This window comes from Vanacampus margaritifer, chromosome 17 (genome assembly GCF_051991255.1).
Source record: "Vanacampus margaritifer isolate UIUO_Vmar chromosome 17, RoL_Vmar_1.0, whole genome shotgun sequence".
Classification (NCBI taxonomy): domain Eukaryota; kingdom Metazoa; phylum Chordata; class Actinopteri; order Syngnathiformes; family Syngnathidae; genus Vanacampus; species Vanacampus margaritifer.
The window spans coordinates 16,372,999-16,396,486 of record NC_135448.1 but is presented as its reverse complement, the minus strand read 5'-3'; the positions used below and the strand labels follow the sequence as shown (position 1 = coordinate 16,396,486).

At 41.2% G+C, this 23,488-nt stretch overlaps 1 protein-coding gene across 7 annotated transcripts in view; it reads left to right on the top strand.

Annotated features, from left to right (window-relative positions):
- fhod3a (formin homology 2 domain containing 3a) overlaps positions 1 to 23,488 on the top strand; it is a 46,094-nt gene that overhangs the window by 2,221 nt on the left and 20,385 nt on the right. For all 7 annotated transcript variants that reach the window (XM_077548074.1, XM_077548075.1, XM_077548076.1 and 4 more), the window contains exons 2-4: positions 4,760 to 4,869; positions 7,982 to 8,049; positions 23,416 to 23,483. In XM_077548074.1, the coding sequence (XP_077404200.1) occupies positions 4,760 to 4,869; positions 7,982 to 8,049; positions 23,416 to 23,483 (246 nt within the window). The remainder of the gene's footprint in view (positions 1 to 4,759; positions 4,870 to 7,981; positions 8,050 to 23,415; positions 23,484 to 23,488) is intronic.

Sequence of the window (23,488 nt, the reverse complement as noted above, 5' to 3'; positions counted from 1 at the left end):
CGTTATGACCACATATGCGACATTGTTTTTACTGTAAGACAAAAAGTTGAAGGTGTATAAAAAAAAAAAAAGTGATCTGAAAAGAGTTGAAGCGCTCGCACACATTTCTGACAGCAAACCGACTTTCGACAGCAAAGTGGTTTTCCACACCAGCCGATCTCGAGCTGCCCCCGTATTTAAAAGCCGCAAAACAAATGAAAAATGGCCCGCAGCGCAGAAAAGCTTATGATTACAACCTTTACATGGACAGATGGCAACGGCTTGCGTTGGTGTTTGCAATTTGTGTGCGATGGCAACTGGATACCCAGTTTAGATTATAGGGATGGAACTGAAAAGTTGCACTCCCCCCCCCCCCCCCCCCGTCAGATTGCAAAGCTAATGCTTAAGGGACTTCTTTGGGATTATGTTATTGAAACATGGCACACTTGCCGGCGGTTTGACACTCAATGAGTGTTGATTCTTTTAAAATATTTGATAACGTCTCTTTGTCAAAGCAAAATAACCTCCCCTGTCCTTCTCTCAGCAAAACCTACTGTATGATTATGTTGTGACTTTTGCGAATGGCCAGCTGGGTTACACATAAAGTATAGGTCACTGGGCCCAGAATTCTTGCGGCCGAGGCCCGGATGCCTGCGACACTTTGTTCTTCTCACTTTAGGTGACATGGTTTTCATGACCTCTTCCCCCCCTTGTCTCCTCCTTCCACCTCGCTGACCGCACACCAGTTCAGACGCTCAAACGTGCTTAAACACACGGCGTGGAATAAGGGGACGTTTACGCGTCAACAGCTGACTAAAAGTTTTCACGTGTTGACAAAACAATCCCACAAGTGCAAAATCAACTTGAAATGTTAGATTATGCATGCCAGGCCAGAAGTTGGCGATGTCAGTTTAGAGCTTGCATATGTGTACAGTGGATATAAAAAGTCTACACACCCCTGTTTAAATGCCAGTTTTTGCAATATTAAAAAAAACAAACAAGCTAAAGATCAATACTTTCAAAACATTTTCACTATTAATGTGCCCTAAAGACTGTACAAGTAAAAGTGCAGGTAAAATAAAAACAAACTGACAGTGGTTGCATTAGTGTTCACACCCTCTCAAAATTGGGACGTTGCTATGTTTTTTTTTTAACCAGCCATATCCAAACTCATATTAAATGTTAATCAGCAACACTCTTGTCACCTAAGTCAGTGTTTCCCACACCATGTTAATACTTGGGCGTGCTACCCCAATTTTGGCCACCACCCAAGAGGTTTTCAAGAACATTTTTTAAAAATATATTTAAAAAGAAAAAAAAAAAGTGTCGCGACAGGATATACCGCATGTAACGTTAGTCTGTCGTCACTCACTTGTGGATCGTGAGGCTAGAGGAGACATGGTAACAGGACTGAGACCCACCTCACATCCCCACCGCCGGAATCCACCCACCCAAGTAGATTTCAAATTTGCGGGAAACACTGTAAGTGCTTCTGATTAAGGCCAAATAAAGTAGTAGTAGGCTTTCCATGAATTTCATTTTGCTTCCTAGGGCTTCCACCACCGTTTAATTAGCCTGGCCACCTGGCCCACCAACGTACGGTGTTCCACAGAGTTCAATTCCGGGGCCTCGTCTTTTTTTCATTGAATCTGCTGCCCCCTGGGTTCTATCTTAAGAAACCATATTTTAAAACATTTCCACTATTAATGTGCCCAATAGACTGCTCCTTACAATTCATTACCGCACCATTTATTAGAGGCGATAATGCACGCACCCGACCCACTTGTGTTCAAAGTGCAACTCTGATTGACTGTAGAAAGTTCTTAAAGAGTCATCCTCCAAGTTACATAATGGGGTCGATACCAGTGCGGGGAACACAAGCAAGCTTTGTGTTATTCTAACACGGAAATAATTACTCTCCCTTTTCTCCCGGCTTCTCCACTTCGGGGAGAGTTTGATTAAATGAGTGTAAATAATACTTGCTCCTAAGTGATTCTGGGCACGGCCTGGGACCTTACAGTTGCTCCTGGAACTGCATCCACTCGCCCACCGGAGAGTTTTAGTTACTTGAGACGCTTTGGATGGTTATTAGTTTCACTCGTCTAAGCAGCATGTGTGATTGAGAGTGTGCAAGGTGAATAGTTGATAGGGCTTGATAGAGATAACAAAAGCTCCACTCGACTATTAAAAGGATAAAAGTGGCTGCGAGGTATTTGTGGAATGAGAGCGGTCGGTAAACGCGCTGAATAATGTGGACAGATGTGGCACAAGAAAGGCTTTTGTCTTATTTCAACTTCAAATTGGGGCAGTGGGGCAGCACAAGGTTGAGTTTTATTTAAATGAGTGCAGTGTTAAAATGATCATTCTCTTGTCAATTATGTGTGCTGTGATGAAGATTTGGAGTATTACCGAGCATTAGGCACACAACGTGAAGAGCAAATTGACCGTCCTTTGAATAATACGGTGTCAAACACGGAAACGCAGCTACAAATGCATTTTAATCTCCTTTCCCGACTGCGTTTTTAATCAGGGTTGTGTCTGATTATTTACTGTCCCATGTTTTGCCTTTCCTCTGTTGTTGGATTAGGATTTGGCTCAGATTAAAGTGAGAGAGGAACTAGAACAAGACCCAAAGTCACCGCCTTTGCTTGTGGCCTGCTTAGTTCCGGAATAATCTACGATTTCTAAATTTGACAAGCTTCATATAGAACTGGCCATTCAACTCCCCGAGCTTCAGGGACACACCTACCCTTGAGTTCCTGAGTGGACGCAACCTCGAGTAAATATAGCCGGGTTATATTTATGCTGTGAGACCGACCGACGGGCCGTCTCTGTTTCCGAGGGAGGGATTGTGATCAGCGCCTGCCGGTCCCGCTGTGTCGTCATGCTCCAGCGGGGGGGGGGGTGCTTGGCATCGCAACCCGGGACCATTCCAGGTCAATGCCATACTGATAGCGCACAGGTGCTAAATGCTAATTCAACACTTTGGACTCTGATCTCATTCATCAGCAATTTGAGACAAACACTAGCTTAGTTTTTTTGAAAAAGTAGCAACATTTACCAGTTTCATACCCACTTCTGAAATACATTTGCTCAAATTACTTTTCATCATCATCACTATCATCAGAGTCAAGTCAGTCAACCAAACAAAATTGGTTGACACGAAAATTTCTGCCTCAAAATGTGGCCGTGTTGATAATCGATGGAATGTTAATTAATGACCTTTATTTCATGTTAGTGACCTCTGTTCTTGAATCTGCTATTTTTTAGCTTTATGGCCATGTTCTATACAACGTGTCTTCTTTCGGATTGAGGGCAACTGAAGCCGATGCCTGGTGATTACACCCTCAACTTTCCAGCCAATCACAGGGCACATATAGACAAACAACCAATCACACTCAGACCTATGACCAATTTAGAGTCACATTTTTTTGAGTGTGGGCATTTTTATATTTACATCTGGTGAGATATGTTACTTATTATGCGTAGTCGCCGGGACAGCTCGGAGCACCTGCTGTCAACTTGTGACCGTGCTCATAAACATCAATGGAAGTCGTGTACAGATATATTCTTGTGCACCTGGTCTCAAACACACTGCGGGGTTTCCAGTTACACAATGTAATGGAGCGACTCTGACGCACAATGCACTGCAGTGTTACCTTGGATGAAGTAAAAGCAGATGTCACGACCGCATTTATTGGTTGTTCGCGGCGGGACACCAATTTCCACGTACACATTTACCCTATAGAGTTCTTTACGTTAACAACACAGCATTAATTGAATTACACTTAAACAAACCCCCCCTCGGTTTCTTTCTGGTTTGAGTTTTATGATCTACTGTCTTTAGTTGTACCCCCAACAAGTTAATTCCCCAGTACATTAAAACTGAGCCACATGAAAAAGGGCCCCCCTACTGTTGTCATGTTCAAACCCCAGATGAAAATCTCTTTGAAACACATGCAAACACTGTCGTGGAGACCAACTATAACTTGAACCCGAGGCGAGTGTCGCAAATTCGCATCAAACTGAAATCAAATTGAGTTTTGACATCTCAATTGATTTTTGTAAACCATCTATTCAAACAAACCATGTCTTATTGTTTTCCTTTTTTTTTTCTTTTTTTTTTTCCAGGAGAGCTCAGTATTGTTCATTCGATTTGACATCATCATTGCTCTCCTTTTTTTAAAAAAACAAAATAAATTAAAAAAATTTAATAAATGTTTTTTTTTTATTATTATTATTTTTTTTTAAATATATATACATATATATACATATACACACATATATATATATATATATTTTTTTTGTATGTGGGTGAGTGTGTGTATGTGCGTGTGTGTGTGTGCGTGCATGCGTGCGAGTGTGTGTGTATTCATCAGTTCACCTAAAGCCCATTAAAAAAAATCCCATACTAATAATATAATATAATAATAAATTGCCAAATGCAGAAACATCAATGTAAGTTATCACGATGTAGTGGCTCTCGCTAACAGACAGAATTAAGTAACCAGAATTAGGTTAAAAAATTCTATATACGTAGACCATGTTTCTATAAATTTTGATATTTGGTTTTTATTTGAGGCAGATATTTTTTCCATTAAAATGTGATTTATGAGGAGGTTAGACCATTGGTCGATATTCAGAGTTTGTTTATTTTTCCAGTTAACAAGAATTGTTTTTTTAGCGATAGTAAGGGCTACAAAGTGTAGATTGAAATTGTTTATGTGGTAAGTATTTTTATTATTATTTATTATTTTATTATTCTTATTGTTTTCCATAGCTCGATGACTGTGCGCTGCAGCTTTCCCACAATGGCACCTATCTTGACCTGGAGTCTTCCTTGGCGGAGCAAAGGGACGAGCTGGAAGGCTTCCAGCAGGATGACACCGGGTGAGACGACTTCTTCATATCATCACTAATCATTTGCCACATACCATAGGAATACATCCATTTAACTATTCTCACTTGAACAAACCAACACATACGCAAACTTCCCCCATTCAGTAATAAGTAGCTTGATAGTAGATTTGTTTGGAGCAGAAGTTCATGGAAAGTATGAAACTCTGTGGAAACACTCAGACTAATTGCTCTTCGTTCCCTACAACTCATGTTGCACTAACTGTGCATTTCTAATGGTTAATAATAACACAAGCCCTGCTAGTCCATGTGGCAACTGTTAGCTTTCTATGCTAAAAGTGCTAACGCTAACTGCACTGAAGGGAAAAGTGGCCTCAATGATTGCTTATTCACTTCTATATAGCCTACTACACTAGTAAATTATTAATCTGTTAGCTTTTTATGCTAAAAGTGCTATCGCTAACTAACCTGACAATAGCCAGATTTATATTGTGATTCACTCAAGGGAGTTCTCAACCAATCTGGAACAACAGGCGGTGCAAGAGCAAAAAAAACAAAAACAAAACGGGAGAGCAACAAAAGGATTGGCAGTACACGGATTCACTTTGTTTAGCCGAAAGAAAAACTATAGGCTCGGCGCCACCACACGTTACAATAATCGTAGAGGACTTATAGCAAAACAATATTGAGTGTTTCGCCCGTCTACTTCACAGAATCACACCACTTAAGTCCTAGCTTGTTTGCAGGGGTTTGAGGTATGCGGGTCTGTTTGGACGCCAGCGGCAGCGCACTAAGCAAAGACAAAACCACAAAACCTGTGTCCATTTGTTTGTCTCATGTGTCTACTTTGTCAGCTGTGCTTCCAGATAACAGACAGGTGAATCAAGGCGTGACTTTTTTAAGTGGCTGCGATCTGGAGAAACTGGTTGGATTGGAACCCAGTGCCTTTCAATCAATGCGGATTTCTTTTTCTTTTTTTTTAAACAAAGGTCACAGTGAATTAACAGAAGGCACTGAGTCATGCGCTGGGGTTGGGTTTAACTTGAAAAACATCTCACAGGTTTGGGGATGGATATTTCTTCCCAAGCCTCAGCAGTTCTTAATTAAGGTGCAGTAGATATTTTTGCTTCTCTTCCACAAAGTTTTCTCTTAATCTGTTAAGTAGTTTTTGCCTAACCCTGGTCATTTAATCTTCACAAGCAAAACACAACCTGAGCAGAGTTTTCAAGGTTTCCGGCAGCATCCCGTCACAACCGAGTTGATAGTAAACAAAAGGAAAGGAGATGGGCACAACATCTTTGGTGTAATGTTGTTGCAATGTGGAAGAGATTATCAGACAACGTACGTGTCAAAATATACAGTATACCTATAAATTACCCGTACATTACGGTTTAGCGGTACGCCACTGTGAGTGGTAACAATATGATACAGAATGTTCTCAACACCTGCACTTCTTTTTAAAAAAATTATCTGCAATGAAAACATTTTTGTCTTTCCATCAACAACCAAACAAGTCCAGTTATAGTTTTTCTGTACTGTAGTTCTAAACAAAACTAATCCAGCAGAACTTTTTTGGTGTGTTTAGGTGTGATTTTCTCACACATTATAGGGGGTTTCTTAGTTCTGTTATCACATCAACGCTTTCCTTGCTTGCCTGGAAATTCCAACAGCGTGGACGTGATGGGAGTCAGATTAGCAACAGGTTGGATGAAACAACCAGGATTAGAAACGAGATTTCGATTTGTTTGCGCAAAATACCATCATACCTTCCCGTCATTTTGTTTTTCTTACAATATGTGACTATATGTAGTGTTTTGTCTGCAGTCCTGCTGCCTCATCTTCTAGTCTCAGATGTATATCAGCATATAAGGGCAGAGGATGCCATAGTTTATCAAACTTGATACTAGATTTGTCAGAAAAATATTAAGGATTTTATGGCATTTTTTACACGATAAATTGCACACTCAAAGGGTTCAAAACTCCACTGATGCTAAAATACTACACTCGTGTCACAAAGCAGGTATCAGGAGGGCAAGGCGGAATTTATCTTCCATTAAAATAATTTATTTCCCAAAATAAAAAAAGGTAGGCAATTCAGTGGGGAAATCCTAAATAGTAGCATCTTAAAACAATCATAATTGAAAGTAACACCAGGAAACAAAGGGAAGGCATTCAACACGGCAACAATTACGACATGACAAGCAGAACATGACTTGCAACATCAATGAACAAACACAGACTGAAAGAACTCAGGTTGGTTGTTCACTTTCGCACAACGAGTCACACCTGGACAAGACACAAGTGGGTGCAGGGAGTTGATTGGTAGACACAAGGAACAGGGTTGATGAGAACAGGTGGAAATGAAAACCTAACGAGTTGACAAGATATGAATATGGCACACTGGAGAAAAACAAAACAAAACAAAACAAAAAGACTACATGAGCCCAAAACAAATATAACATAAACAAAAACTGATTACTCACCTTCAAAAATCAATAAGTGACCAAAAACACATTTAGGGTTCATTCAAATTCATTTAGTTCTTAGTGCAGCAGGTTATCAAATCATGTGAACACAAATCAATATTAAGGTTATAATATTACAGTCGATATAAAAAGTCTACACACCCCTGTTCAAATGCCAGGTTTTGGTGATTTCAAAAAAAAAATCTCACAGGTAGCATACGGCAGCGTCACACTTTGGGGCTGTTACCCTTCGGCGGGAACTGGGCCTTGGTCAAGATGGATGGAATTATGAACAGTTCGAAATAGTAGTAGTAGATCATATTAATAGTGTAAAAATGTTTGAAATGGTTTATCGTGGTCTCGTATCGCAAAAACCTGACATTTGATAAGATGTGTGTCGACATCTAATATCCGCTGTATGTATGTATGTTCCCGTGTTAAATGTAGTTTGAGTCCAAATGGCCAATTTGCATGAAATAGAAAGTTAATGCTTGTGACGTTTGGAAATGTAGGGATTTTAACAATTTTTGATTATCAGCAAAAATCTCTTGACAGACTACCTACCGATCATTACTAGTAGACCACTAGTAATGGCACCAAAGCCAATGAAAACCTTGAATGCCAACAGAATTTACTTTACTATTGGAATGACCGTAAATGTGTATTTTTCTCTCCCAAAGGTCCAGAGGGAAAAAGCACAGTGTCGTTTTACGAACCCAACTGACCGTCCGCGTACATGCCTGCATTGGTGAGTACCACGTAGCATATTTCTTCATATTTCTTCCATTGAAATGACATGCATTATAGTCTGACCCATGAACAATCAAATGTGCGTCGTTACTGAACATCCAGATTTTTTTTTTCCCCCCCGGGATGATCAACCTCCCACTGTGAGGAAGCACGGGTATTTTAAGACTCCCAATGCACTTAGTGTAATATGGTATAAACATCATTGCGAGTGAAGCTTATACAGGGATAGAAAATTGATGATGATGATGATAACCTCTGGATGGATAGCTCAATTGCATTAAGTGTGTTAAGTGATGTGACAGCAACTTCTGTGCTGTAGTTTTTACTCTGGGAGTTGTTGGGGTCTCCGGTTGGAAAATCCCTTGTCTCTTGGCAATTTAGGCATGATTAAGAGAGGAAGAAGCACGATAGGATTTACTGCTGTGACCCAACTGGAAAATGCTAGTATTGGAGAAGATGAAGTGTGCTATTGGGTGATGGCTCTCTTAGGATGAACTTGATCATTTCAACAATGTGGTGTACAGGGAGAATTTTTGATCCAGCTGTGTGGTTTGTCATATAAAATAGTGTTTACAATGTCAATTTTTTGTTTTATGTCTAAATATGTGTCAGACTAATGCAATGTAAATCAGCCAGAGCCACTTAAGTGCAATTAGCAATCATTAACCTCATAATGACGTCCCTAAGTTGATGACTTGTTAACATGCTAGACTCATTTCCCACAGAAAATAAAACAAGCAATGGCCATCTCCTGCAATGCGAGTATTAATATTTCCCTTCAAAAAAAAAATATTTTCTCGCTCTATGTAGGAAATTCTCAGTAGTCAAATAGCATAAAGTATAGCAAGGTTTATTTTTGCGGTCTCGCGGAAATACCCACGAGCACACGGGCGATTTAAATATCTTATTACGGTCGAGCGGCTCAAATCTTTTTTTGCGCGGAATCTCACGAGAGTATTTAGTTGCCATTTCCTGCCCTCTTTCCAAAGGCATTAAATTAATCTCTATCTATGCTTTGCTCTCTTTCCCTCTCACTGCTGTCCTTCATGACCCGTCCGTAGCCAGCGTCAGCAAAGTCCATGCCAGTGATAGCAGCTCTAAATATGAATGGCGGAATCAGTGGTTGAAAATGAGAGGAGTTCAAACGCCTACAACATCTTTAGGGAGATAATAATAATAATATTAATAATGCATCAGATTTATATCACCTACGACAAGTATATTCATTGAAAGTTGGGAAAGCATTAATGGTGACAATAAAGACTAATCATTGCTAATATACTGAGCTATGTTCCGACAGACGGAAACAAAATTCATTTCAAAAGTAGGCATAATTGTACTACTAAAGACACAAACGACGACTTTGAACAAAGAACGTGAAACAACAGGATAAAAAAAAAAATACTACTGAACAAATCAGACAAAAGGGAACAGGTGGCTATACTAGATACGAGCAGCGTTGGTGCTGATTGGATGACGACTTAAAAAAAAAAAAAGCCTGGATCATTGAGAGTTAATCATAGGATGGATCAAGCAGAGCAGGGCTTCAGAAAAGCATAATACTGAGTGGGAAGCAAAAATATTTCTAAATATACAACATTATACTGTATAGGGGATTTGAAATGCATTTTTCCATCTAGAAGTGTTCAATACCATAGTTAGACTTCTGATAGTTTAAATAAGTCTTGTATGTGCAACAAGTCGTTATACAAGTAACCGTTGTTTATAGTATAACAAATAGGGTACACACTTAGCGATTTTGAACATCTCAACCGCTTTTTAGTATGTCCTACGATTACCGTTGCTCTTTTCAAGTTAGCGTCAGTCAGCTCAGTAGTGTGCATTAAAATGGGAACTAATGTGGCTTGGTGTGTGCCTTGACACTCCAGGGCTGGACCATTTCTTTGAGTTGACTTGACTGGGGATAAGCTTATACAGCAGAGCTTTTTCTCAGGATCTGGATTCTATATTTTGTAACATAACGTTATTGAATCTTTTTTGGTTAAATCATTTTTTTTTTCGACGACCAAACCACAAATGTAGATACGGCTCACTACGTATTAACAGGATGGGAGCTTGAAAATATTGAGAAGAAACCTGCAACCTGTTGCAAATAAGCATGTCCAAACGACAAGTAAAGCCTTAGTGAACAAGCCACATTTATATGACAGCCTCTCTGCTGGGGTTGATTGAGCGTAAGGATTGGCGTTGTTGGCTAAATCCCTTTCTTACACTACTACAGTGCACATGCCTTTATGGGGGATTACACATTGCACATCTCGGCTTTAGGAAAACCAACATTGTGCTTGCTTTCTTGCAGTATGACATAAACACTTGCTTCCTAGAAATGTCTCTAGCTATCATCAGCGTTGTCAACAACAAACCTTGACGAGGACCACTTTGGCCCCCGTCTAGGTTTTAGCAGGACAGATTTTGGTCAAAGCTGTACAGTAGCAGTTTCCTAATTCTGCTGCAGTAAACAGACTTACGACCAGTGTAACGTGGTCTGTTGACTTTCGAGACCTACGGGCCAGTTACCCCGCCCTCTGGCTCAGTTGTCTACTCATCTGCTTCTTTAACGCGCTCTAATCCTTCCGAGGTCTTGACCTTCAAATCGCTTGAGTAGTGGTCAGAATTGTATCCACTAAATAAAAAAGTCCGTCACCATCAAATACTGAGATTGCTTGCAGAATCAGTCTACGGTGTATTGCTTTTACGCTTGCTTGTGCACGGACTGATGTATGGTTGAATCACAGGAAGGGATCAATTCATTTAAGATATTTGTAATCTCACCCGGGTCGTGTTTTTGATTAGCAAAGAATCAGTATTTGCTTGGATTCAGGTCAAATGGCAGAATCCGATCTTTAGTCGTCAGGCTGAAAAGACTTAAAGTATGAGAAGCATCGTTCTTTGTCTCTGTGTCTATTGAAAGGCCTGCTCTCCCTCAGATAATCCTGCGGTCTGCATTCGCATTAGAGTGCCACAACCTCCTGTTTAAAGGTTAATTTTAGCTGTCGAACGGTTGTGGAGTCGTTGCAGGCCTAAAAGCAGACGGGTGGAGAAGAGGCGGTTCCGGAATGACGGGTGGGGGTTGAATGGCAGAGGACACTTTTATCTTTAGAAAGTGTTGACATGACAGAAACGTGACGAAGGTAGCAGACTGTTTCGACTTTTGCGTAATACAGGATCAAGCTTGAATCCAACAACATTTTTAAGAAAAAATGGGAACGATTTCAATGGCAAATCCTTCTATGTCTACATGTGCCTTGACCAGTGGTACTCCTCCTCTCACCCAAAGTCATCATGGATAGACTCAAGCTCAACCTTAATGGGGACAAGCGGGATAAAAAATTGATTGATCAATCTTAATTTGCAATAGCTGAAATACCGTACATATCAGACACGTCATTCGGTGCGCTAAGAGACAAAACAAAGCTATAAAGTCCGAAATATCCCTCTTGGAGCTTACAGGATACAAACTCACGTTCCAGTCAAATGTAAACAGAGAACATGTAGATTCTTACATGTTATCCAAAATGAAAATATCCCATCTTTACGTTTTTGTATACCCCTAATTCTCATTAGGGTCACGGGTGAGCCAGACTATCCCATCTGAATATGGACGAGAGGCGGGGCACACCCTGGACTCGTTGCCAGAAAATTGCCGGGCGCCTTTAGACAAACAACCAGTCTTACTCACATTCACACCTACATACGGACAACTTAGAGGCTTAAATGAACCTAACATGGCAGTTCTGGAATGTTGGAGGAAGGCTAAGGTACCTTGAGAAAACGCATGCAAGCACTAGGAGAACATGCAAACTCCACACCAGAATGCCAGAGCAGAGATTCGACCCCCCCCCCGGACCTCACAATTTTGAGTCAGACGCACTAACCGCTCGGTTACCAAGCTGACCCCAAAAGCAACCAATGCATACAATTGATGTAGTCTGTTATAGTCGCTCTGTGGTTAAGTGGGCGCTTCCTTAACTGTGTGATGTCAGATTTCCGCAGCTGCGTAGTCTCAACTTTGACTTTGACTTGTCATACGTCGGGGTCAGAAATTTCTGGAATGCTGTATTGAGAGTCAATCAAAAATCTTTTAAGTATTGCCACACATTTAAAGCTATTTGGGGAAGTAGGGAATATTCATTCTGCAAGTTATTTTTCCTTGTGGCCCGAATTCCTACATGCAGCAATTACTCTTGGTTTGACTGATCAAAAATAGAGCGGCTATGATATTTGACAGGTATGCCAGACTAATGAGAGTAGTGCAGCAGGTAAAACAAAAGGCCATGCCCGTGTTCTGGCTTCCGTTCAATCCCATGTCACTTGGCTTTGGAAATTAAACTATGCTTTTAGATATTGAAGTGGAGTAAATCACAATGCCAGTAAATAAACTCTACAGGCTCAAATGACTCGGTGGTCCAGTGACAAGTGGCTGTTTCTATGCCAGCAGGGGCGCAGTTGTGTAGTGCAGTCTGGCTTTGAGATGCAAGTTGAGAAAACAGCTGGTTCGAACAGCGATTTACTGTGCAGGCTGCGGGAGATAAGGCCTGGCAATGGCATGGTGTGACAGGGAGATAATGTTTGGCGATGGCTAAGCTAGGAGGGGGGCAGTTGAACAGGACATCTGTGGCTTTGCAGTCATTAAGGTCCAGACACATTACGGCCAAGCTGAAAGGCTGCTCTGCAATAACACACTCAAGAGGCTTGTTTCCGTTAAACGGTATAGTTCAGTTCAATTTGATGCAGTATGCAATTTTGGGGGGGTTCCGTTGTCTAAAATTGTGAAGGCTACCGAAATAACTCAGCCGTATTTTACCACTTTTGACAACCTAATGGTGGGGTTCAGAATACAGTATTTGCAGACTGACAACAATCCCCAATTAAATAGGAATTACACAAAGCCACGGTTGTCATTTGTTTCTATATAACGTACCTCATCTTTGTTAATGTCGTAGGGGGGTTGGGGTTGTTGGTGTGATGCTATTTAAAGTGCATAGCTTATGTAGCTGTCACCATCTGGCCCACACACACACAAATGCAAGCCAGATCAGGCTTTCCCAGGCCAATGCGTACCATGCTTGAGCTGAACTCTACATTCAAATTTAGACAGTATCAAACCAGATTTACAATGAATTTCAAGGATCATCAGGTGTTGTTAAGTCATATGATGCTTGCCAGCCCTTGACCTTGACTGGAAATTCAGTCAATCGCGACATGAATAGCTAGTTAAAATACCTTTGTATCTTCTTTCTTCACCTTTTCGGCACGAATCAAGACACAAATAACAAGGGAAGCCTGCTGCTTTGTTGTTAGCATTGTTTTTAGCATTAGCATCACAAATCCATCCATCCATCTTTAATAGCTTACCGCTTATCCTGTCAGGGATACGGAGAGCTGCATTCTATGCCAGCTGATTTTGGGCCAAGGGCGGCTACACCCTGGACTAGTCACAAGTCAATCACAAGACATATAATGAGACAACCATTCACACAAACATTCACACTGTCAACTGAGTGGGAAATGAATTGGTAGGAAGATCTTCATAATTTGTTTGGCAGTTGTCAAAAGTGTTAAATATGTGCTAACCACACTAGCAATGTTCCTACTGCACATTGTCACGGGACATTCTTTTGTAGAGTAAGAAAGTTATTGAGAAAAGCGTACAGTCTGCGTAGCTTTTTCTGGCTATATCTCTATTTACACTTACACTTTTGCTCACCTGTGACTACGGCTCAAAAATGAATGCTCGTGTGCGTCATTTCTCAGTGCGTTTTTCCGACAAATCAGAATCGAGGACACCCTCGTCTTCGGTCACAGCGAGAAGAAAATACAGGGAAAATCGCTCGCATAGTTTCCCCTTTACCCTCACCGCCGACAGGCAAGAGCCCACATGAGTCATGGCTTACTGCCGCCGTGGGAGATGTGGAGCTGGTGAGGTATTATGGACGGAGGTGTAAAGTGGTGGAAGTCGTGGAATAATTCAGCAGTAGCTCAAAAAGCACCAAACGTCTATCTGACCCGCTGCTGCTGCCTGGCTATGTGCCGTCTCTGACTTTAAGCTCATATGACAGTTTTCTTCAATCTCAGCCATTAATGACACATTTTAAATAAAAAAATGTAACAGACATCAAACGTGCATTGAGTTTTCCTAAATGTCAAAGGGAATAAATGTCAACTACTGTACAGCAAAAGTGGTGTGTTGTGCTTGCTGTGGATGTGGCAGGGTTTTCCCAGGCCTGCAGTTATGGTGACAAACATGAGCCGTCCAACTGTTGTGCTGCGGCTCTTTGGGGTGAGCTCTCCTAAGCCTCAATGCACGCACCGGAAAAATAATAGCCTGTGTAAAAGAAGTGGGCAGCGCGACTAGTGACTCAGTGTCACCATCAGAACCAGCCACTGACACTGTTTTTTCCTCTTTCCAATATGCACTTTTTTATTGAATACAGAGTCAATATCAAAATTAATTTAGTTGTACTTTGGAGTACTTTCCTTTGACTGTATGTCTGACGTTCTATTTTTGTCATTCAGCCTAGGAGGCATGGCGGGAATATGCAATTGTCATTGGCGCACCTATTAACGCCGCCTAACAACAAGACTACTATACAAACGTGTTACATAACCATGAGACAGAATGTGAAAAATTCTGCTCTACGTTGTTGCCTTTACTATAGATGCTATTCCTAAAATTTGATTTAACTTGCCGTGGAAAGACAAATAGGAATTTAAAAAAAAGCACACCGCACAGTATGATGGAGGGTTGTAGTTTTGCTGGTATGAAGATTACCTTAAGTGGTTGGTGACCCACCAACAGTTTCTTATAAAAAACACCTCGGTGAGCGATTGTTGTTGACTGTCACTGCATGCAACGGTTTAAAAATATATTTGTAAAAATAAAAATAAAAATGAAAATTCTTCTTGCACCACTGGAGCGAAGATTTAAGACAATGAAAGCCAAAGGCCCAAACTTGAGGTTTTCAAATCAGGATCCACATTGTATGGAAGAATATACAGTATACACTACTATAAGCGTATATCACTCCATGTGTGAATGTGTGCTCAGCTGCATGTGTGCGTTTAACTGCAAAGTCTGCATTTTTGCTTATAGCCACTGAGCGCGCCTCCCGCAAACCTCTGGCTCATCTGTTTTAATCATTTTCCAACGATTACATAATGCAATAAAACATTAGGATCACCACAAGCTAAACATGCCGTGCACGCGCGGGAGAATCTGCGAGCTTGGGGTCCGATCCAGGAGTTTTTTTTTTGTATTTTTTTTAAGGGATGATGAGTTAAGGGGCTTTGTGAGAAGAGTGAAAAGGAGAGAGATAGGTGTGTGGGGGGGGGGGGGGGGGGGGGGTAGCGGTTGTTCCAGGGAAAACTGGTGAATCAGGAGAGGAAACACACATGGAAGACAAAACAAGAGGGAGACCCAACCTGCCAGACATCGCAGAATGTAAAGAAATACGTAAAGACGGGATCGTTCCTTGCTGTCCTCCTTAATGTAGACATTCGTATGAGTTCTCTGGCTACGGACCCAATGGAACAGGAAACCACACTCTTGGTCCAATACAAACACTTGGTAACTGCTGTGTCATATAATTTGCGTGCATATCATAAATTCAGCTTCTTAAAGATAATATTGCATCGGCATAAAGTTGTGTCAGGGTTTTGTTTTGTTTGGCTGTGGTGGAGCACTGGCAATGGGATTGACTTAAGTATTTAGACAACAAAAACAAAATCACAGAAGTACTTCCAAATATAAAAACAACGCTACAGGAAGCATGACATATAAGGCGAACCTGACTTGTGAACTTCATCGTCAACACACTAAATGGTGGCGTGAACGCCAAGCACCATATAAGACAACAATTCTTCAAAAAATAGGCCAAGTGCTTACGTTAATGGCTTTATTGCCATTAACAGTTAAAGTTCAACCAGAAAAGAAACTGAATCACACGTTGGATATTTAACTAAACCAAATAAGTTACGAAAGTCCACGAACATAATGTTAACACTCAATGCAAGGCTAACAAAACTAGCATCAATGTTTCTGTGATTAAAACCTTTCAGAGAAGTCAACCCAAACATTTTCTCTAATTTTCTCTCATTTTCCCCCACTAGTCTAAACGCGGCATTCTGATTAGCATTGCATTTGTGGAATATGAATTAAGCAGCAAAATCCACCCATTTTTATTCATTTCAGGGGGTGGCCATTTTCTCACTTGCTATCGACTGATCACAGTTATTAACAAGCTGAACCGTGATTGGTTGTTACCTGAGCAACTGCGATGTCATTTTCAGTCGACAGCAAGGGACAAAATGGCCGCCCCTTTGAATGGAAAGTGAAATTGTAAAGCAAATTTGGGGTTTTGACTTCAATCCAGTTTACTGAGTCACGTAGATGTGAAACTCTTCTTTGTGTATTTTGTATGTCCTTATTACACTGCCACCTGGTGGCCAAGACACAAACACACTCGATTGAACAGAACGTCAATGGGCATTGAAACATGAAATCAAATCGTGATGCATCCATGGTTTAATTCTTTACATCTACGGTTGTAATTTGTTATATATAAGCGCTATTTATTTCTTGCACCAGCCAATTTACTAAAATAGAGTATGGTTCATTTTTCCAATTCTGTTTTGACATCAATCTGAATTCAAATCTATTACAAAGGATGATATATTCCGCCTTTCAGGATCTAATCCCTGATCTTGTCTCTAATTTCCTCTGTTGTTTATCCGCCATGCAACGTCACCGCACATGCACGCCGGGGCCAGTCAATTAACAATGACGGCGAGCGTGAGAAGTGAGAGAGGGCATGAGAGGAAATGACAAAGGGTGGGTGGGGGTTGTTTGAGGGAAAACACTGAGCGCTTGTTTCACACGTGCACACAAAAATCTGGGAGGGAGCTCGGCGCGGTTCCCACAATCACCGATGAGTTGCAATTTGAATCTAATTAGGTGAGGTGAGCCATGCTATGATGACGGTATTCAATAACTTCACCATGGGTTGGATTTTTAATACAGCGGAGACTTGAAGGTTGACAACATCTGTTCGAGGAGGATTTTGGAACCGATTTTATTTCCCATGGGAAATAGTTCCAAGGTCAGAAATCATAAACTGTTTGTCGTCATTAGGGCCTCCTCATATAGACAAACAACAATTCACACTTACTGTATGTGGACATTTACACACACTCGGGTTACATCTAGTCACATATATCCCACAGGAAAACATTGGAGGTCTTACTGTGCACAGACACACACACACACACACTCAAAATTCATGGGCTCTCGATCGTCATCCGCACCATCAGCAGCTTCCAGCGCTCCTCCTCGTGGGCCAAGACCAACAGAGAGAAAATAGACAGTCGCAAAATAACAAAGTTGTCCTCAGCAGTTTCGTCGTCACGGCCTGCCAAATGTTCCTTTCTGCCTCGCTTTGACATGAGAATGTAATCGACCATTATTATCCAAACTGTATTAGCCTCTGAGAGATTGATGGGCTATTTTTTTTTGTTCCCCCTCTAGACTACACAGTCATGAACATGCAGTCCTAGCTGTACTTTGACACAGCAATAATCGGATCCCCTTTGAGAAAAAAACATTTGAAGTGATCCTCCAAAAGCATCCATTCAAAAATATTTTGTTGAATAATCCATTATTCAAAACCTCCTTTAACGATGGTGTACCTCTGGGCTCTTTCTGTGAACCACTTACATTCTCTATTCATAATTGATCGATCTGTAAGAAAGTCACACTAATGACACGTTATTTACATTTTATTTTATTGATGCATAAGTAATCCACTGTTGTGGAACTGTCTCATTATGGTCGTGTCATTCTTACTTGTAAGTTTAAAAGGCCTCAATTGATGACCTGGCAGCAACAACAAAAAAATACTGTACATGTTACAGTGTGTGTGTGATACCCAACCTGGCTATATATATATAGCATGATATACTGACACTTGTGAGCCTAAATAAAGCCCTCCAGCGTGCCATTACACCCCATGCTCCTCTCACGTCTTTATTTTAGAGGCCGCTGAAGACCTAGTTTAAGAACCAACTGACTGATTGGCCCACACAGCCGGGTGGGGGCTGTTGATTTTTTTAGGGGTGCTATTAAATCCTCAAGAAACACGTCAGCGGTTTTAGCTGAGCTTAAACAGTGGGGACCGCCAGCTATGATGCCCCCCCTTTCAAGCTTGACCCACTGACAGTTGTGCCATTGTGAATAATGTTACCCTTGGTTGACCTTGACACTCATGTGGCCAAACAAAGATGACGATATTGACCTCAGTTGTCAATCAGATGGAGTGTATGATTTTGTTTGTCTTGCTGTCAGTACCTTCCCAATTTGCTTAGGTTTATTTCATAAGATGAATTTGATGCCAGTTTTCCCGTCAAAGCAGGCTCTCTCGGCTACTATTAGATCTGCAATGCTAACTACGATGGCTAATGTCATTTGCGGACCGATTTTGTTCTGAACTTGACTAACGTATCGCAAATACATCGTCGCTGTGATACTCAGGCCTATAATGTCAGCCTGAGTTGACTTGTGTGAAATCTGTGAGTAGATGCTAAGTAAAATGTTGAGGGATTAGCCAAAGCTGAAGGGTCACAGTGCTAATCTCTTTATGGCGGAAGAAGGAGGGATCTCAGCACTCCTGAGCGACTTAGCGGTAGTAGGAAGAATCCAGTATGGGGGGAATCCCTCTGTGCCGAGGACACTCCCACTGATCCATCCACATGACAAACTATTAACTATTAATTGGGGGAAAAAAGGTCAGTAATATACTCTTAAGTGTGAGAATGCTTTTTGACCTACAGTATGATTTAAGAGTGTGCATTCTTAATAGTGCGAGCGAGATTTTGATTTAGCCACACTTCACTAATCCCCTCCCCGAGTCTCTGACCAAAGCAATCACAAATGTGCACAATCACAATTCTCAAACACGTCCATTCACAATGGCATGCGATTATGAAAGCGCAAAGTCATAATAGTCGCAGAAAATCTAGCGTCAACAAAATAGCAGCCTATCAATACTAAGCTAGCATTAGCACTGTAAACAACCCAATGCTAGTTAGCCACAGCTGCTACTTTGGTATTTTTTGGAATGAACAATCAATTGGTGATAAACGTACCTGTCGAGCATTAATGTTGCTAATTCCACGTCACTTCTGAATCCTTTCGGCTGCCTGAGGTCGCTTAGCTCTGCTTCTTGCTTACTAGCCTCGTGCACCGCTGTTGGCAATGATTGACACCTTAGTCATGATTATGTAAAATACATGAAAAGTAATATAGGTTACATATGAGAATATATAAATAGTAAGTCAGATAATTCCAATAAAACAAAAACAACCAATCAACAGACAGAAATGTCTTGCTCCACCTCCTCTTAAATAGATTTGTTTTTACTCCCGACAGTTGAGCAAAAAATACCCCCTGTGCACTATTTGAGGGAAAATGGCCTTGCAGACGTTTATAATAAAACAATAACAGCTCATTGCGGTTTTTATTTTTTTTCTCTTGTCTTTATAAAAATCTATTTTAAGGCGGTTATATGGGATTAAATTATGTGCTGAGGCTGCCACAATGCAGCGCCTGTGAGGTCAGGATGAAGGACTATGTGTCCTTTCAAAAAAAACAAAAAACGAGGACAGTAAAAGTTTGAACTGAAAACGTGTCATCCAGTCTGCATCCACACGCTGCGTGCACAGACAGCGCTCAAGTACAAGTACAAGCCGCGATGACACATCCCAGCCAGTGTTTCAGGTTTCCTTATGACAATAATAAAACGCGTGGCCGGGGGAAAATGAGAGTTTGGTCTGTGTAGGACACGTGGACAGCCAACGCTTCGCTCGGAACGCCGTGGCTTTGTTTTGTTTTTGTTTTTTCGTTCCTTCCTCTTCTCTCTCCCTCAACAACTGGAGGCATTTGTCTTCATCTATCTTAAGACGTGCCTAGTTTGCGAGTTATTGGAATTCCAGTCTTACGCCAGAGTAAAAAAAAAAAGTTCTTATAGTCTAATTAACTGTTCATCTCCAAGTATGTTGATGAACCTGTAAATTCACACCTGTGCTACAGAAAGCTGCTGTAACACCTACAGATTAGATCTTGACATGACCTCATTTTGGATTTTCTGAACCTAAGTGCAGGTCTCATACTGCACAATAAATTAGGCCACGTTTCAACCTTATCACAGATGCTTACATGCCTCTGATGGGCAGCAGATGTTGAAGTAAAGGTTACCCTGACAGCTTGGTGAGGGAACATGGTTGTCACTCGAGGTTCTTTGTGTGGTTCTAAGTGTGATCCAGTGGCCCAGACAGTGTTGCTGGCTTTGATTTGAAAGGAAACAGAAATGGTGGCAGCGAAGCCATAAAAGCGGCGCAGGCAACTTTTTATAGTGCCCATAAGGAAAAGATCACATTATAAAGTGGATAACAAAACAGGGTAGTAGTTTGACCTATATGTTCTAAACGGGCATCCAGTCACATGACACTTCAATCTAGCACTATGTTTCCTTATTTAGCTATGGGAGACGAAAAAAATATTGGCGTATATGATGCAGTGCATTTTGACAAAATGTAATTGACACCCACTATAATAAACATTTAATTAACAGCTTTATGGCAGTGTCCGTCAAACCCTAGGATACTGTGTTGGGACTCATTGGATTGTGGCCAGTGAGTGTAAAGTGTCTCAATGTAAAGCATTTTATTATTGGATTCCATGATTTATGACATAGCCAAACAACCGATCACACTCACATCTGATGCAGCACTTTAGAGTGTTCAATAAACCTGTCATGCCGGAAAAACCCACACAAGATCCCTACAAAAAGGCCTAGATTCAAACATTGAACTTCGAAAGTGCAAGGCAGACATGCTAACCACAACCCTCACCGTGCTGCCTTTATCTAGACAATCAGTTTAATTTTGTTCTCGCATGCCTGACTCGATTATTTTTGTATGCTGAACACTTCTTAGAGCTAATTTTGATTGTTTGATGATGTTGGCTACTGTTTCCATCACCGCTTAGCAATATCACATGAGACGGAGTAGAAGGAGCCTGTGGCCTCGTGCCGTCGACCAAATCACAGCCGTGATGATTTATGGTGCGACATCATGGCCTCAAGCGTGATATTGCTTGTATGCACACGTTCTACAAGCAATATTCATTAGCCAACAGTAATAACGAACAAGTGACAAAACCAAAAGATTAATTTGTTTACTTAATCACTTATTTGACTCGGTCACAACACAGATAGCAGCAAACTGTGGTGTTAGCCACGGAGTTAATCGCTAGCTAACTAGCCAAAAATCAAACAAATGGAGCTTGTTTTGCTGTTTCACTTTCACAGTGTATTTTGGACAATTAGTCCACTTCAAGTAAAGTCATTTGCCGAGCTCTACGATGTTCAAAAGTTACACAAAGTAGTTTGGAAATGTAAAATTAAGCTAACCGACACAATGACTGCACTTGTTAGCCATGTTAGCATCCTGGCCGAGAGTCTGTTCCTAATTAATCACATGAGCATACCTGGAGGTTTGTGGTGACATTTCTGGGCTATTCTCTTGCCTTTGTCCTCATTTGACAACCATTTATGCTTTGAATGAAATGTTTTTCTGTCCATCCTAGCAACGCAAACTTGTTGACAGCCTCTGTTAGCTAACTGACTTTTAATGTAGGCTAAATTAACAGATTATAACACCTGTGAGGCGGAGAATGTGTTAATGCTGCATTCGAGGAAGGTCGGAAGTCGGAGTTATCCCACTTGGATTCTCTCAGTTCTGACCTGAAAGCATTCGAGGCGAAAGTAAACAACCAAAATGGCGGATAGTGATAAATAGTTTTTTGTTTTGGTCCTCAAAACACATTTTGACCAATTTCATGCAGTATACTGCCATGTGTGTTGTGTTACGTGAAGTTACGTTGAATAGTTATGAATGAAGAAAGCTATCTAATTTTATACTCAAGTAAATTGTGTTTTAACTGACTTTTAATGTAGGCTAAATTAACAGATTAGAACACCTGTGAGGCGGAGAATGTGTTAATGGTGCATTCGAGGAAGCTCGGAAGTCGGAGTTATCCCACTTGGATTCTCCCAGTTCCATCCAACCTGAAAGCATTCGAGGCGAAAGTAAACAACCAAAATGGCGGATAGTGATAAATTGTTTTTTGTTGTGGACCTCAAAACACATTTTGACCAATTTCATGCAGTATACTGCCATGTATGTTGTGTTTCGTGAAGTTACGTTGAATAGTTATGAATGAAGAAAGCTATCTAATTTTATACTCAAGTAAATTGTGTTTTACCATTCGCAGTTTGTGTTTCCAAAGAGTGACGTCACATTGAAGTCGATCGGTGAAGTCGGGGTCCTTTTCCCCCCCAACTTTGCAAGTTTCCGTACACACTTCCTGGTTTGAAGTCAGAAAAGTCCGACTTCCCGCTCTCCTCGAATGCAGCATAAGTCTGTATATTATCATCACTCGTGGAATGTCTCTTGCCCAATCAAATTGTTTGGTCACATCTAACTGTTGTATAGACAGACATATTTCATGAATGTTGCTTCGTTGGGGAGACAGACAGGCGCGTAATTGTTCGTGTGGAATGATAATGATTGTGACCCTGGCCACGGGTTAGCCTCACGTCAGAGATTGTTACCACTGAACCCCAGACAGACAGGCCAGCGCCGCCGCCCTACTCGCCCTCGTCTGGGCCGACATCGGGGGTGCCCTCACTTTCATATGCTTTTAGCAAAACCCTGTCCCCCTTGTAATGGTCCAAAGGATTTCACATCAGCATACAAATGTAAAATTTATACATCATCAGATATGGAGTGCAGTTAACAAGGTCATAAATATATATTTTTATGTTGGAAGATGGACAAGGTTAAGTATAATTGCCGTGTTATCAGCACTTATAGCATTTGGTCCCGAGTACTTTCCATGTCGTGACCTGAATACCTCACAGCTGAAAACCAGCCAGCAGCTCATTAACATTCCATTACAACTCTAATCACTACTGCAACGTGTCCGTGTGCGCATGTGTTTGTGTGTGAGTGTGTGTCCGTGTGAGACAGACAGAGGGGGGGGTGAGAGGTCGCACACGTGCCGCACGGCCAGTGAGGACACGGCGAAAGTGTGCGGTGTCGTGTTCAGTGCCAGTGGCCAGCAGGGCACTGATGTGTGTGATGATGTCCATCAACTCCACTCACTTCAAAAGCTTTGCACATCTGAGACTAATTTAGAAGTTTTTTTTTTTCATAAAATGTGTAAAGCCTATTCCTAATTAAATCTTAATAACTATTAAAGCATATGTATGTTTCTCTCTCTTTGCAGAAAGACTTTATAACTCCAATGGACGCGACTTGAGGCGGGCGCTTTTCTCGCTAAAGCAAGTCTTTCAGGTACA